We start from the raw sequence: 14,947 nt of genomic DNA, 5'->3' as shown, positions 1-14,947 counted from the left end.
TTCCCCTATAACTCACCCCACTTAGCCTTATGTACATTGATCCATAATCACTCCTTGTCTCGAGCCAGTTTTTGTCTCATAAGGGTGGGGGCTTCTGATTTCCCCTTAGGTTCACATTATCCTCCAAGGCCAAGGAGAGGTGAAGGACTGAGAGGAAAGGAGAGTAGCCTGGCTTTGCCAGGTGGCTGAAAGGACCAGGAGTAGGATGCATACCTGAGGAGCTCCGTAGATGTACAGCACCAAGGGTTCGTTCTCAGGGACCACAAACCATGCCTTGTGCCAGCCTTTTCCGCCCTTCTCCATGTAGTGTAGGAAGCTGCAGATGACACTGTTCTCCGCAGCCACTGAGGCCTGTTTCTGTGACCAAAGACATGAGGGGCATCAATATTGATAGGAGGCCTACCTTGGCTCCAGCACCCCCTCAGCATAGGGATTGCTATTCATATGTCTCAGGAGGATCCTGAAGCTCAGGTGGCAGGAGTGATTTGCCCACTGTCAACCCAGTGAGGGAGAAGGCAATGGCAACCCATTCCAGTACTCTCGCCTGGAAAATCCCATGGATGGAGGAGCCTGGTAGGCTGCAGTCCATGGGGTGGCTAAGAGTCAGACATGACTGAGTGACTTCATTTTCACTTTTCCTTTCATGCATTGGAGAAGGAAATTGCAACCCACTCTAGTGTTCTTGCCTGGAGAATCTCTGGGACGGGGGACCCTGGTGGGCTGCTGTCTGTGGGGTCGCACAGAGTCAGACATGACTGAAGTGACTTAGCAGCAGCAGCAACCCAGTGAGATTTGGGTAAGCCAGACTTATCTGCTGGATTTGGGCCATGGCTACTGCCTCTAAGGTTTGGTGGGAGGGGTGTGTAACTCTCAGTGGGGGCCCCTAAATGTCAGTCAGGCATTCTTCCATCAGTCCATTTATTCCTCAAGTCATTTATGCATTTACACTTCATCTTTTTTTCAGTCTTCCATCACATGCATTCCCTACGCTCAGCGAGAAGCAACTTAGCATTGTGGTTAAGGGGGTGGGTGGGTAAGGCAGTCAGGCTCAGAATCCCACCCCTAGATGGAAATACTGATATACTGACTTGGAAGGAGAGCATATAGGGCTGTTCTGAGGATTAAATTAGTTACTATATGTAAAGTGCTTAGAAGAATGCCTGGCATGATGTTAGCTTTCTTTAAGTGTTAAATAAATACCTCAATTTAGTTATAAAGCATAAGTTTATGTATGTGCATGTATCTAGAAAGATAGGAAGCATAAGCATTAATGGTGGTAATCTCTGTGTTAAAGGCATTTGTAGTAGTAGCATAGTTCACTAAGTGATGTCCGACTCTTTTGCAACCCCATGGACTGTAGCCCAACATGCTCCTCTGTCCATGGGATTTCCCAGGTGAAAATACTGGAGTGGTTTGTCATTTCCTTCTCCAGGGGATCTTCCCAACTCGGGGATTGAACCCGTGTCTTCTGCACTGGCAGGTGGATTCTTTACCACTGAGTTACCAGGGAAGCCCTGGGTTAAAGGACTATGGTGTTTTTTATTATTTTTGGTTATGATGTCTAACTTTCTTTAATGCACATATCCATTGTAATAAGAAAAGGTATTTTGTTAGTTAAAAGAAAATCCCAGCTCTGCCACTCACTGGGCCTCAGTTTCCTCCTTTGTAAAACAAGAATAGGAAAAGCATTGATAGATAAGTTACTGTGACGATTAAACATCTAAAGCACTTAAATAAAAATTATTCTTTGACTCACTTTTGTACTCATTTTACTCACCCGAAGCCTGGATCACTTGGTTCAGCGCATGCACATGGTATTACAATTTCAGAAATGCCCAGGCCTTAGTCACCACTGCGTGAGTGGCTGGGGCCCCTGTGGTCAGTTGAGGGTTGAGGGGCCTGGCTCTTACCTCCAGGATGGACCTCCGGCGCTGGGGTGTATGCTGGCTGCAGGCTGGGCTGCTCCCGGGTACCCCATGCAAAGCCACGTAGCAGTCAGTGCACACACGGTTGGAACGATTGTTGTCATAGACAAGGCGAGCCCGGAACTCGGAGCACTTCCCACAAACCACCTGGGATGGCAAGTGGGTAAGAACAGCCTGATTCCAGTGGGTCTTCCTCTTCAGTGTACCAACTCCCACAGTGGACTTCACAGCCTCCCCCTACTTAGAGGGGGCCCTCTTAGAAGTGGGCCTTTGGGTTGCCAGCCTGTCTGCTTCATAGCTCTGCCCCTGCCTCTCAACACTTACATGTCCGCAGGCCTTGCAGTGGTGCCTGCGTTTGGTGATGGAATTGAAGGGCTCCTGGCAGCGCATGCACATGGTGACTTCCTTTTCTCGGATGGGCGTAGGTGCCCGCTTTCCAAGATCCACATTCTGGAGAGAAAGCCAGGTCTCCAGTCAGACAGTCAAACTCAGACTCCCCAGCCCAGTCCATCCAGCCCTCGCCCAGGCTTGGATCATCACTGGTAGGCAACAGACAGATTCAGAAGACCTGCCTTTGAATCCTGGCTCTGCTCTACTTCACTGTGCTATTGAAGACCTGTCACTTGTACCAATACTTTCCAGGCATTGGTTTCCCCAGTAATTTCTCTATGACCCTACCAACAGAAGCCTGTGCTTCTGCAGTCATCTACTGCCTCTCTGGGAAGAAGAGAGGAGTATCTCAAGGTAAGGTGGGCACCTGGAGGCCTGGAGGGGATCCTGGTGCAGAAGGAGGGGATATGAACTCTTACCGGAGAGTTGGGGGGTGTGTCTTCATCTTCCCTGTTTGTGGAGTTTAATAGCTTGAAGGTCTCCAGCGTCTGTTCATGCTTCAGGAGGGTAGAGTTGATGGCCTGGGAGAAGTGTAAGAAATAAGAGGTCAAAACACAACTATCTATTTCCACCCTTACCTCACTTTCCTATAAACTAGCTTGGAGTCAGAAAAGTTGGATTCTAGACCCAGCTCTATACCTTGCTAGACGTATGACCTTGGGTAAGTCCCTTCCCAAAATCCAGGTCTCAGTTCTTATATTTGTGAAATGGGGGAAGGGGATCAGTGGCTGAAAAACCACAGAAGGCCTTCCTGGCAAATGTCTGGGATTAAATGTTTTTTACAGGGCTTAACTCACTGAGGTTACACCTTCAGAGGAGCCAGCTTTCTAAAGAACTGGGTAGTTTCTGCTTATCCTCTGGACCTCAGTTTGCTTATCTGTAAAATGGGGATGGTAAAATTTATTGGAAGGCAGATGTCCAGGCCCATTATGGTCAGATGTGAATATTAGGGGAGAGCCCACCACCCCCAGAAGACCTGTTAATACTCTTCCAGCCCCCTACCACAAAGCCTTCTTAGATGTTACCTGGACCCAGTCTTTCTTCTCTTCCTCAGTCCTTGGGTAGGGAAGGTGGTGGGGGCAGGGGGAAAGAAAGATGTTGGGTTAGGCAGGCCAACCAAAAGCAACTGGAGTGGTAAAGAGCAGATGTTTTGGAGTTGGAAAGATCTGAGTTTGACCTTGCTTCTTCACTTACCACTTACATGACCTTAGGCAAGTCATATAACCTGAGTTTACTTATTCAACAGTTACTAATACTTTCCAGACCCTGTGCTAGGAGCCTGGGCCTCAGAGTACACCCTACCATCAAGGAAGGAGCTCATGGGGGCAGACATGGACAATACAGGGGAATCAGTGCTGTGACAGAGGGAAAATGGGGCTGAGGAGCCCAGGAAACCTGTCCCATCCTGAAGTTTGTGTGGGGGCTGCTAAAGATGGTTTCCTCAAGGAGGTGCTAGCCCTCAAGTAGAGGGGGTCAGGGTGAAGTGTGTGAATTAGCATATAGAATGTACAGGAAACCATGAATAGTTCCCTGTTTCTGCTAGAATGTCAAGTTTGAGAAAGGAGGGCAGTTTATTTTTTTTCACTTGTAAGAATGGATGATAATTACCAGCCTGAGTTGTTCTGAGCAGTAACTGGAAAGTGAAAGGTGCTCAGTTGTGTCCGACTCTTTGTGACCCCATGGACTATACAGGCCATGGAATTCTCCAGGCTAGAATACTGGGGAATTTCCCTTTTCCAGGGGATCTTCCCGATCCAGGAATCGAACTGGGGTCTCCTGCATTGCAGGCAGATTCTTTACCAACTGAGCTATCAAAGCAGTAACTGAGGTGATGTGTAAACTGCCCAGCACAATCCTTGATACACTAGGTGCTCAATCAGTGTATTGCCCCTTCCCTTTGCCTTCCTTCCCTAACTCTCCTGTCTGCCCTGGTGCAGGCCCATCAACAGCTCACTAGTAGTAGGGGCCAGCCTCTTGGCTGACTCCCGCCTGGCCTCCTCTAATCTCCTTCCACATTTACACTCCAGTGAAAGCCACTCAATCATGTCTGACTCTTTGCAACCCCATGGACTATACAGTCCATGGAATTCTCCAGGCCAGAATACTAGAATGGGTAGCCTTTCCCTTCTCCAGGGGATCTGCCCAACCCAGGGATCCACCCCAGGTCTCTCACACTGCAGGCGGATTCTTTACCTGCTGAACCACAAAGGAAGCCCATCTACACTCCAGACATCAAAAGTATTTTTCTAATATGAAAATACGACTGTATCCTTAGGATCATTTCATGAAAAATAAGGATGGGAGTCAATATTTAGCTACAAGAATATCCACTGCAATGCTATTTATTGTCATGAAAAATTAGAAGCAATCTATGTGTCCAACAACAGGGGCTCAGGTTTTAAAAAAAGAAATGATGGTATATATCACTACTTCCACACAAGATAAGTGATAAAGCTGTTTATAATATGTTAACTCAAAACAACATATATAAAATAAACATAGCATTCCCTTTTTGTTTAAAAACACATGTGCCATGAGTGTTTACATTTGTCAGAACTCATCGGTGGTACACTTAAGACCTGTGCATTTCACTCTGAAAATTTTGCCTCAAGAAAAAGGAGGAGACCTTAAACAAATATTGAATGCTAGTTAATGATATGCATGCCAAAGTCTTTAGAGGTTTTGATATCTGCAACTTACTTGGTGAAATGCATTAAAAAAATAAGATGGATTGGTAGGTGGATGAAATGATCGATTTGTGATAAAGTAAATATAGCACAATATTAACACTTGAATCTACATGGTGAGCTTGGGTGTTCACTGTATTTAAACTTTCCTGTATTTTGGAAAATACTCATAATAAAATATGGAAAGGAAACATTGTGTGTTTCTGTGTGTGCATACATATGCAAATAGAGGAGAAGCCAGAAAGAGTTTCTGCCAACACATCAGCACTGACTGTCTCTGGGTGGTACAGTTCTAGGGGATTTTACTTCATTCTGATTGTATTCTTTCTTACAAATTATTTTTTATTTATGTATATTTTCTAACTTCTTTGCACTAAACAATATTGCTTTTGATGTTTAAGAGCCACAATAGTGTTTTTGGCAGTGCATACTTAAGTATATAGGGGTGAAGAGTTATGTCTGTAATTTACTTTAAAATGGTTCAGCAAAATATTTATATGGCAAAAATATATACTGATTCCTAACTCAGTGCTTCTAAACCCTGGTGCCAGGTTGAATCATATGAGCAATATCACCTTCTTTGTTTCTGCTGGCAGAGGAAAGTGAAAGTGAAAGTTGCCCAGTGGTGTCCAACTCTTTGTGACCCCATGGACTGCAGTCCATGAAGTCTCCAGGCCCTGATGCACATAATATTAAAATCACTTGGGGGAGCTTTTGAAACTCCCCATCTTCAGGCTATACCCCAGACACATTAAACCAAAGTCTCCAGGGCTGGGTCCCAGACATCAGTATTTTTTAAAGCTCCTCAGTTTATTCCTATGTCACCAAAGTTGAGAATCAGCTAAGTGGTGGGCATATGAGTATTTGTTGTATTTCTACTTTTCTGGTTATTTGAAATTTTTCATTAAAAACAACTTAAAGGGCAAAAAAGCAACCGCAAAGCAAACTCTGCATGCCTTCCCTCTGCTACTAGGAGAAAACCCTCCACTGCTCAGCGCACCTTCCGGGCCCAGCACCCCTCAGCAGCCCCCTCCTTCCCGTCCTAGCGGGTGACCTGTCCCAGTCATGTGGCTTGTCATTTAGGCTCTGTTGAGCCCTGACTGAGCCCCACATCTGCCCTCCCCTGGTTGTGCCTGTTGTCACTTTTGTTGTCACTTTCCTGGCTTCAGGCCTCTGAGATGCTTAGTCTCTCAGAGCATCACACCCAACTGCCTTCTCTCATCTTCCAGGACACCCTCTAGCCCACATTCATCTCTCTCCTGCCTCCATGTAGTCCCAGCAATGAGAGTTCTGACTCTGATTTCTTAATTCTTTGCAGCCTTTCAGAAGTAGATCATCTACCCACATGTATTCACTCTCTGGCCCTGAACATGGCCTTGATACCCTATCACCAATTCCAGCTCTGCTTCTTTCTAGCTGCGGGATCTTGAGAAAGGTGTATAACTCTTCTGTGCCTCAGTTTCCTCATCTGTAAAATGGGGTTGATAATAACAGAGGCTACTTCAAGGGTTTTGAGAGTTCAACTAGTAAATTTAAACTTAAGTTAAAATTAACTTAAAACTGTGCCTGGCACAAGAGCAAGTCTTCATTAAATGTGAACTATTATTATAATCATTCAAGTAGGGAATGGATATGAAGGTCCCTTTGTTAAATGGCTGGACATTATTTTAAAAGTTGTTCTTTAAAGATTTTTTATTATGAAAAATTTCAAGCATACAGAAAAGCAGATAGGATAACACAAGAACATTAAATATATATTCACTACATAGATGCAAATTTAAAAAATATTTTGCTATATCTTATACATATGTGTGTGTGTGTGTGTGTATATATATATGTATATATATATAGGCTGATATAAATCATTTAAAAATAAGTTACAGATATCATGATACTAAATCTTCAGCATGCATCACCAAAAAAAAAGGCCATTCCCCTATATCCTCGTATACCATTATCACACCTGAGAAAGTTAGCAATAATGCCCTGGTAGCTAATGCCCAGTTCACATTTAGGATTTTCTCTACTGTCTTGAAAATGTCTCTTAGGGCTGTTTTTCTCAAACAAGACTCCTATCATGGACCAGGCATTGCATTTGGTTGTTATTTCTCTTAAATCTCTGAATCCACAATAAACTATTTGTGCTACTGTTACTCATGTTTGAATTACTATCTCATTCTTCCCTCTCCTCTAACAAAACCCATCAGAAGAACAAGCATCTTTGGGGAAAGGGACCCATCCTTTCTCTGGAATACTCTCTCCTCTAGGGAGGTAGCCAGTCCCCTGGCACTAGGTCTAGAATGCCTCAGGGTATCTGAAGGCGACAGGAGGCTGGAGAGAAGATATAGGCAAGGACAAGTACCTGGCCTGGAGCTCCAGGGAGCGCTGCTTTCCTGACACCAGGAAGGTCCGAGGCAGATTGAGGTTGGAACTTTCCTTCAGCTGAATGGAGAAAGAAAAGGGCTTGGTGAACTACTGAGCTCACCTACTGAGCGCCACAGGGCCCTCGCCCTCTGCACACATGCACACACTTGGGGTCAGAGTCAGAATATCTTTGTTCCTCCCAGCGCCAAGGTCCCACTCCAGGTCCCCCTTTCCCACCTCCTGGTGCTTACCTCCATGCCATCTACATCAATGCGTGCCCGCACGCTAAACTTCTGGCCAAGGAGCCGCAGCCTGGGCACACAGTAAAGGAGGCGGTCGTTGAACTAGGAAGGAAAAGGTTTTGGATGTATGTGTGGAGGCCCCACAAGGGCTATGGCTCAGCTCCCTTCCCTTATAGGACTCCTGAAACTTTACTGCTGGGGACTCAAGGCAATAGATGGAGAAAACACTGACCAGATTGGGCACAAAGGTTGCAAGGAAAGAGCCTAGGCATGGGAGTCACTTCCTAGTTGGGTGACTTTGGGCAAGTCAGTTCTCTCTAAGTTTTAGTTACATAATCTGTAAAGTTGAGAAAAAAATGCCCAGTATAGGTAGTAAAAATACAATGCATTAGTAGAGGAAGGAATGGAGAGCAGAAGTACAGCCTTGAGTGAGTACCGGGTCAATGTGGCATGGCGGGGTGGGGGTGGTGTGGCCCACTTGCACCCCTACCCCTGGCACTTACTAGTATGAGGTATCGGTCTTGAGTGGTCCCATTCTTTGCTGACAGCTTAAGGATATGGCCTTCTTTTATGAGCTCTTTGGTGGGGCTGACAATGTCTTCCTCACCTCCTAGCAACTCGTATACCTTCAGCAGCTTGTGCATTCGCTCCTGGTAGTGAGTAAAAGGCAAGGTTTGAAGTTCCAGCCTCCCCTCAGATGTCCACAAGTTGCAAGCCTCCCACTCCCCAGGATGGAGATAGGTGGCTGGCCAAGGAAAGGCAGGGGCTAGAAGGGCCACTCACCATTTTGCGGATGGCAGCATTAGAGTGCTCTGCTGCTGTGGCTATCAGTTCCAGAGACTCTGCAGACAGAGTGGGAGGTCAGATAGGGGCTAGCAGAAAAAAGGCTTTGGGAGCTTCTTTGCTCCATGAATACCTCCTCCTGGCCTGACCACACCCTCTCCATTCCAGAAAGTGCCGGCCTCAAAGATGTCCATAGCAACATCACTTAAAATCAGAAAATGACTCGATTAATGCCATAGTAGTAGCAGAACCACAGGACATGAAATAGCTGGCAGCCAATAAAACGCAAGCTTAAGGTTATTATTTCCACAGACAAAATAACAGTAATAGTTACACCTGTAACTGGAAGGACATATACCCATGTTTAACAAGTTGTCTCAGGAGCTTCCCTGGTGGCTCAGTGGTAAAGAATCTGCAGGGTTTTATGGGTTCGATCCCTGTTCCGAGAATATCCCATGTCACAGGATAACTAGGCCCGTGTGCCATAGCTATTGAGCTTGTGCTCTAGAGTGGTTAGCTGCAACTACTAAAGCCCACACACCTAGAGCCCATGCTCTGCGACAAGAAAAACCACTGTAACTAGAAGCCTGAGCACTGAAGCTAGAGAGTAGCTCCTGTTCACCACTAGAGAAAGCCTGCCTGCAGCAAGGAAGACCCAGTGTAGCCAAAAATAAATAAATAATTTTTAAAAAAAGTCTCTGCAGCAAGAGAGACACAGATGTATAGAACAGTCTTTTGGACTCTTTGGGAGAAGGCAAGGGTGGGATGATTTGAGAGAATAACATTGAAACATGTAGATTATCATATGTGAAATAGATTGCCAGCTCAGGTTTGATGCATGAGACAGGCTGCTCAGGGCTGGTGCACTGGGATGACCCAGAGGGATGGGATGGGGAGGGAGGTGAGAGGGGGGTTCAGGATGGGGAATACCTGTACACCCATGGCTGATTCATGTCAATGTATGGCACAAACCACTACAATATTGTAAAGTAATTAGCCTCCAATTAAAATAAATAAATTAAAAAAAAAGTTGTCTCTGGATGATGGGACTATGGGTGATTTCACTGTCTTCTTTTTCCAAATTTTTGACAAAGAATACATATTAACTTTTATAATCAGAAAACAAGTCATATAAAGAAACAGAGACAGTTCTATTCTTTGTCTCAATAATTCTGAAGATAGGAATCTATACTAAGAAAATACGTGTTCTATGTACAAATACACTTTTGTTGCAGTGGTGTTTACAATAATGTCAAACCAGAAACAATACAACTGTAGGGGTTCAGTTAAACAGGGTAATGTGCATTCATATAACACAATACTAAACAACCTTTGCAAATAATGCTTTTGTAGGATTTTTCATGATCTGTGAAATGCTCAGGATATTTTAGGAAAAGGAAAGGATACAAACTTGTGCATACCACATGATCTCAATGCCACAAATATATGTGTATTAAAAATACCAGTAAGAAATTATGTCAAAATGTTCCTCACTCTTATTCTCTGGAGTTTTGCATCATAGATGATTTTCTTCCTTGCCTCTTTCAGGTTTCCTGTATTTCCATACTTCCTATTGTGACTAGGTATCAGAAAAAAATACGAAATAAATCCTTACACATCTCCACACACTAATGAATCTTGTCCATGCTTGAGGCCCAGCTGCACTGTACCCAATTCTTGTTTGCATGGTGCTGGATTTTCCCATTCAGAAAATATGCACAGGTGCTTCTGAAGAGAGTCCACATGGTTGGCTAAGCAAGTATTATTTTCCCAGGAGGCTGTCTCTCAATGACCAAGTCTTGGTGCTCAAAATCTATGGTCCCTAACCCAGTTCAGGCCTTTCAGGTGCCAGTCTCCAAGCTCCCAGCCCTTTTCCACCCTAGCTGTCAGAGGGCACGTTTTTACACACAGCTTGCTGTCACTCCTCTGTTCAAATCTGTCAGTGGTTCTCCTATGCCTGCAGGGTGAAGACCCAGTCCTTTAGCCTGGCATTCTAAGCCCTTGGTCAACAGAGGCGTCTGTTGACCTCTCCAGCCTTCTCCACTTGCACCTCCCAAATGTGTCCTGTCTTGCTTCATCTGGCCAACTCAGTCTTCTGGATTCAGCTCAGCTCCTCCAAAAAGCCTTCCCTGAGTACCCAGGCTGGGTTAGGACACTGTCTGGGTTCCCACCTTCCCCTTTGCTCCCTTCTGTCCCACCAGTCACATTATGTATTCATCGTGTATTTACCTATCTGCATCCCTCAGCAGACTAGAAGCTCCCTAGGATGGGGAAAAGGTTCTACCACCTTTTCCTGGGCTCCTGAATAGATGCTTTGCCTAACATTCTTCAACCGTCGTAACAACCTTATGTGCCTTGTTTGTCCAATGAGGAAACAGAATCAGAGAGAGAGAGGTGCAACCCTAGGCTGTGTGCCCCAGGAGGCAGCAGAGCTGACATTAGAGCTGCCCTTTCTTCCACACATTCTGCATGGGGTATGCTGGGTCGTGGAGGTGGGCAGTGCCCAGGAAAGGGGGCAGGAAGAAGACTCTGGCTAGCTGTGGTTATATAAGCTCGGGCCTGTAGAGGCCACTGGGCTCAGACTACTTTGGTATCCGGAACTCTGTCTGGAGATGTCCTGTGTTGGGGTATAGATGGGCTTTTCCAGGGGTCCAGTGGGTATAGGCTCTGTCTGGTGATTCAATGTGGGGATTTCAGTCCAGGATTTCTTTTGGGGGTTCAGGCTAGGGAGTGTGGTTTGGCGAGCTTTGTCTAGGAGCTTGGTAGTTTTGTCTGGAAGCTCTGATGGGGCCTGGTCGGGGCTGGGCAGTCTAGGATCTTGGTTAGAGTTCAGTCTTGGGCTCAGGGGGGCTGCTAAGGCCAGGAGTTCCAGCTGGCCTGGTTTGGGGAACTCAGTCTAGGGTCCAGGCTCCAGAGTTCAGTCTGGGAAATATAAAGTAGGAGAGTCACTGTGGAACCAGAGATATGATTCAGTGGGGCTCAGATCTGGAGGTACTTTCTGGGGCTCTACCTGGGGATTTTAGTTTGATGGGTAAAAAAAAAAAATAGGGAGGTCAACTTAAGATCTTGGGCTGGGGAGCCTAGTGAGCACATCTCAGGCTGGCTGTCCTTCAGTGATTCTCATTCTGAGCAGCTCAGAAAACTGGACTGGGAAGTTCTTTCTGAGGGGCTCATCTTTGGGCTCAGTGTGGGGAGTTCAGCTGGCCAAACTCAAGCTCTGAAGTTTATTCTAGGGACTCATATAGGGCTGAGATTGGTATAAAACAGGAAACTAAGTTAGGTGAACTCAATCTGAGGGCTGATTTTAGGAACTCTGTACCTGCTATTGCTTCTGCCAGGGACATGCTCCTCCCTACTCAGCACATGGCTCTCCTCTTCTTGTTCATATTTGATTCAAATATCCTCTTTTGAGAGGTCACCCAGTCTAAAGTTGGTTCCCCCAGTCACTGTCACATCACCCTCTCATTCTCTGAATCACACATAGCACCTATCTAATGTTCTGTTGTGTATTTATGACTTTTGTCTACTGTTTATCTCCCCGACTAGAACACACACTCCCTGAGATCAAGGACCTTGTCTGTCTTGTTCACCTTCCATATCCCCTGTGCCTAGGACAATGCACAGAGCACCAAGGTACTCAGTAAATAGATGAAGAAATGATCTATTATGTTAATGAAGGAATAAATGAAAATAACAGTTTGGGGAGAGAAAGCTGGGGAGACTCTGGGGAGCACTCTTGGGGTGTAACCTTGAGAAGTAGGTCCCATATTTAAAAGAATCAGAATGAAACCCTTGCTAGTGGTTCAGTGTGTACTTGTCTAGGGAGGTGGTATTTTAGCCTAGAGATCCAAATCTGGGAGGCAGAAAATATGGAGTCCAGTCTGGGGTACTCAGTTATGGGGAGGTGATTTTATGGGGTTCTGATCAGACTTGGAGGTTCTTTTGGGAGGGTCATTCTGGGTAGTGACCGGTGGGTACAGAATGAAGCTCTAAATGTGCAGAATGGAAAGTCAGGGACTTGATGAGACAAGTCTCTTTCTGGGGAGCTCAGCAGTGAAGATTCAGTAAAGAAAACTTGGCCTGAGAGGGTCAGTCTGGGCTCTTAGCCCTGAGGGTTTAAGCTCAGTTTCATTTTGGATTGGGGACAACTTTATTTGAGAACCAGTCAAGGGGTCAGCCTTGGGGTCTTAACTTAGGGAAGAGATCCCTTTAGGGGATCTTTCTGAGTACACCCATCAAATTCTGGAGTTCCGGTTGGAAAGTTCAGGCTGGGGGACTCGTGAATGTCCTGTCTAGGTGCTCAAGCAGAGACCTCAACCTGGAGGTTCATCCTGGGGTCTCATTCCAGACACTCAAGGTGGGCCTTTCAGTTTGGAGGTCCTACTCTGAGATCTCAATTACATGGCAATGGAAGGCTGACCCTGTTAGTTGTCTTTGGTGGGGGTGGGGTGGGGAGGAGGGCCCGGTTGTATGCACTCACTTTGGGCGTCCTTGCTGTCCGGGGAGCCATGGGGCAGCTTTAACAGATAGTCCTTGAGAAGCAGCTCATAACGGGGGATGCGCTGCACGGGCTCCAGCATGTGGTGCTGCAATGTCAGGTTGCCACAGGCTTCCTCCTTCTGTGACAGGCAGAAGCAGGAGGGTTCAGGTCTGGCCAAAAACCCCTGACCAGGTCCCCACTGACCTGTCCACCTCAGTCGGCCCCATCCAGCTTCACTGCTTACCTGCACCTCATGGATGATCACTTTAAACTGGGTGGAGCGCTCTGTCCAGGTGTTGACCAGCTCCACAGCTCGGTCAAAGTTCTTCACATACTCGCCATACATTTTGAGGAAGGGTGCCAGCTTCTGCAGGATGTCTCCGATGCGAGGGTAGCGGTCCCTGGGGTGGAAACAGGGGCTGACCTGGTCCTGCTGATCCTTGTCCCACACAGTGCCCCCACTCTAACAGGCCATTCTTATCCCAGTCCTGGAAATCTACTTCTCAGCCAGTCTGTTCCTTTGGAAATGCTGCTTATATTATAGAATAAGTAGGCTGAAAGGCTCAGTGTGACCTAAGACCACAGCCTGGGCCCACCCACCCCAACTCTGCCCTGCCCTGAGCATAAGGGATGACACATCCTGGGACACCTGGAAGGGCCACTTCATACACTGCCTATTGATTCTGTGCTCAGCCTTGTACTGGGTTATTCTGGTGACACAAATAAGCCACACTTAGCTGATCCCTGAGAGGGTCATGGTCTGGTAGGGGAGTCAAAGTAACCAGACCTGGTTGCACTCCTCAAGAGTCACAGTCTATTGGAGGACACATAGGACCAAATCTTCATTGGTCACAGTCTGCTGGGGGAGACAACAAGAAGTGGCCTTGGTTCAGCCCTCAGTGGTCATAGCAGTTGGAGAGATGTAGGAAGTGACTTCATGCCAGTGACTTCATGTAGCATGAAGACGTACTTTATCCTGTGGGTGTGGGGAGCATGGAGATGATTTAATCAGGAAGTAACATGGTCTAGTCTGATTGTTGTTCAGAAAGACCATCATGGAAAGTGATATAGACACTAAAGGATGAATTGGAAGAGGAGAGCCTGGAAGCCAGGAGATTGCCTATGAACCTTGCCTTTCTACCCCAGGACTCAGCTCAGATCTCACCTCTTCCCTGAATCCTTTGTTAATCCCTAGGCTAGTTTTGGTCCCTTTGATTCCCACAGCCTCCCATTCTCAGCTCTATCATTGTACTGATGTGAAAGTATTAGCTGCTCAGTCATGTCCAAATGTTTGTGACCCCATGAACTATAGCTAACCAGTCCTCTGTCCATAGAATTGTTCAGGCAAGAATACTGGAGTGGGTAGCCATTCCCTTCTCCAGGGGATCTTCCTGACACAGGGATTGAACCCAGGTATCCTGAATTGCAGGCAGATTCTTTACTGTCTGAGCCACCAGGGAATAACAATGACAACAATCATAGCACTGATTAAAAAATGGCTCACATTCACTTCAGTTCAGTCGCTCAGTCGTGTCCGACTCTTTGCGACCACAGCACGCCAGGCCTCCCTGTCCATCACCAACTCCTGGAGTTCACCCAAATTCGTGTCCATTGAGTTGGTGATGCCATCCAACCATCTCATCCTTTGTTGTCCCCTTCTCCTCCTGCCTTCAATCTTTCCCAGCATCAGGGTCTTTTCAAATGAGTCAGTTCTTCACATCAGGTGGCCAAAGTATTGGAGTTTCAGCTTCAACATCAGTCCTTCCAATGAACACTCAGGACTGATCTCCTTTAGGATGGACTGGTTGGATCTCCTTGCAGTCCAAGGGACTCTCAAGAGTCTTCTCCAACACCACAGTTCAAAACTTAGCACTTAACTATATACTGGGTACTATTTTAAGCTCTCTACATGTATCAACTCATTCAGTCCTTAAAATAACCCTACAAGGTAGGCTATTATTATTACCCTCATTTCACAGCTGAGGAAATGAAAGCACAGTAAAGTAAGAAACTTGCTTCACAGCACAAATTTAGCAAGTGGCAGAATTGGAATTTGACCCCAACCAATTTGGCTCC

At 46.2% G+C, this 14,947-nt stretch overlaps 1 protein-coding gene across 1 annotated transcript in view; it reads right to left on the bottom strand.

The window, feature by feature from the left end:
- The window catches only part of FGD1 (FYVE, RhoGEF and PH domain containing 1), a 38,057-nt gene that overhangs the window by 1,241 nt on the left and 21,869 nt on the right, over positions 1-14,947 (bottom strand). The window contains exons 7-17 of the mRNA XM_065915153.1: positions 13,116-13,272; positions 12,872-13,010; positions 8,392-8,450; positions 8,112-8,258; positions 7,618-7,710; positions 7,365-7,444; positions 3,341-3,371; positions 2,735-2,836; positions 2,250-2,375; positions 1,911-2,072; positions 214-357 (exon numbers count right to left, since the gene is read on the bottom strand). Coding sequence (XP_065771225.1) covers positions 214-357; positions 1,911-2,072; positions 2,250-2,375; positions 2,735-2,836; positions 3,341-3,371; positions 7,365-7,444; positions 7,618-7,710; positions 8,112-8,258; positions 8,392-8,450; positions 12,872-13,010; positions 13,116-13,272 — 1,240 coding nt within the window. The remainder of the gene's footprint in view (positions 1-213; positions 358-1,910; positions 2,073-2,249; positions 2,376-2,734; positions 2,837-3,340; positions 3,372-7,364; positions 7,445-7,617; positions 7,711-8,111; positions 8,259-8,391; positions 8,451-12,871; positions 13,011-13,115; positions 13,273-14,947) is intronic.

This window comes from Muntiacus reevesi, chromosome X (assembly GCF_963930625.1).
Source record: "Muntiacus reevesi chromosome X, mMunRee1.1, whole genome shotgun sequence".
Classification (NCBI taxonomy): Eukaryota; Metazoa; Chordata; class Mammalia; order Artiodactyla; family Cervidae; genus Muntiacus; species Muntiacus reevesi.
The sequence above is the reverse complement of the archived record's forward strand: the minus strand, read 5'-3'. Positions and strand labels throughout refer to the sequence as shown.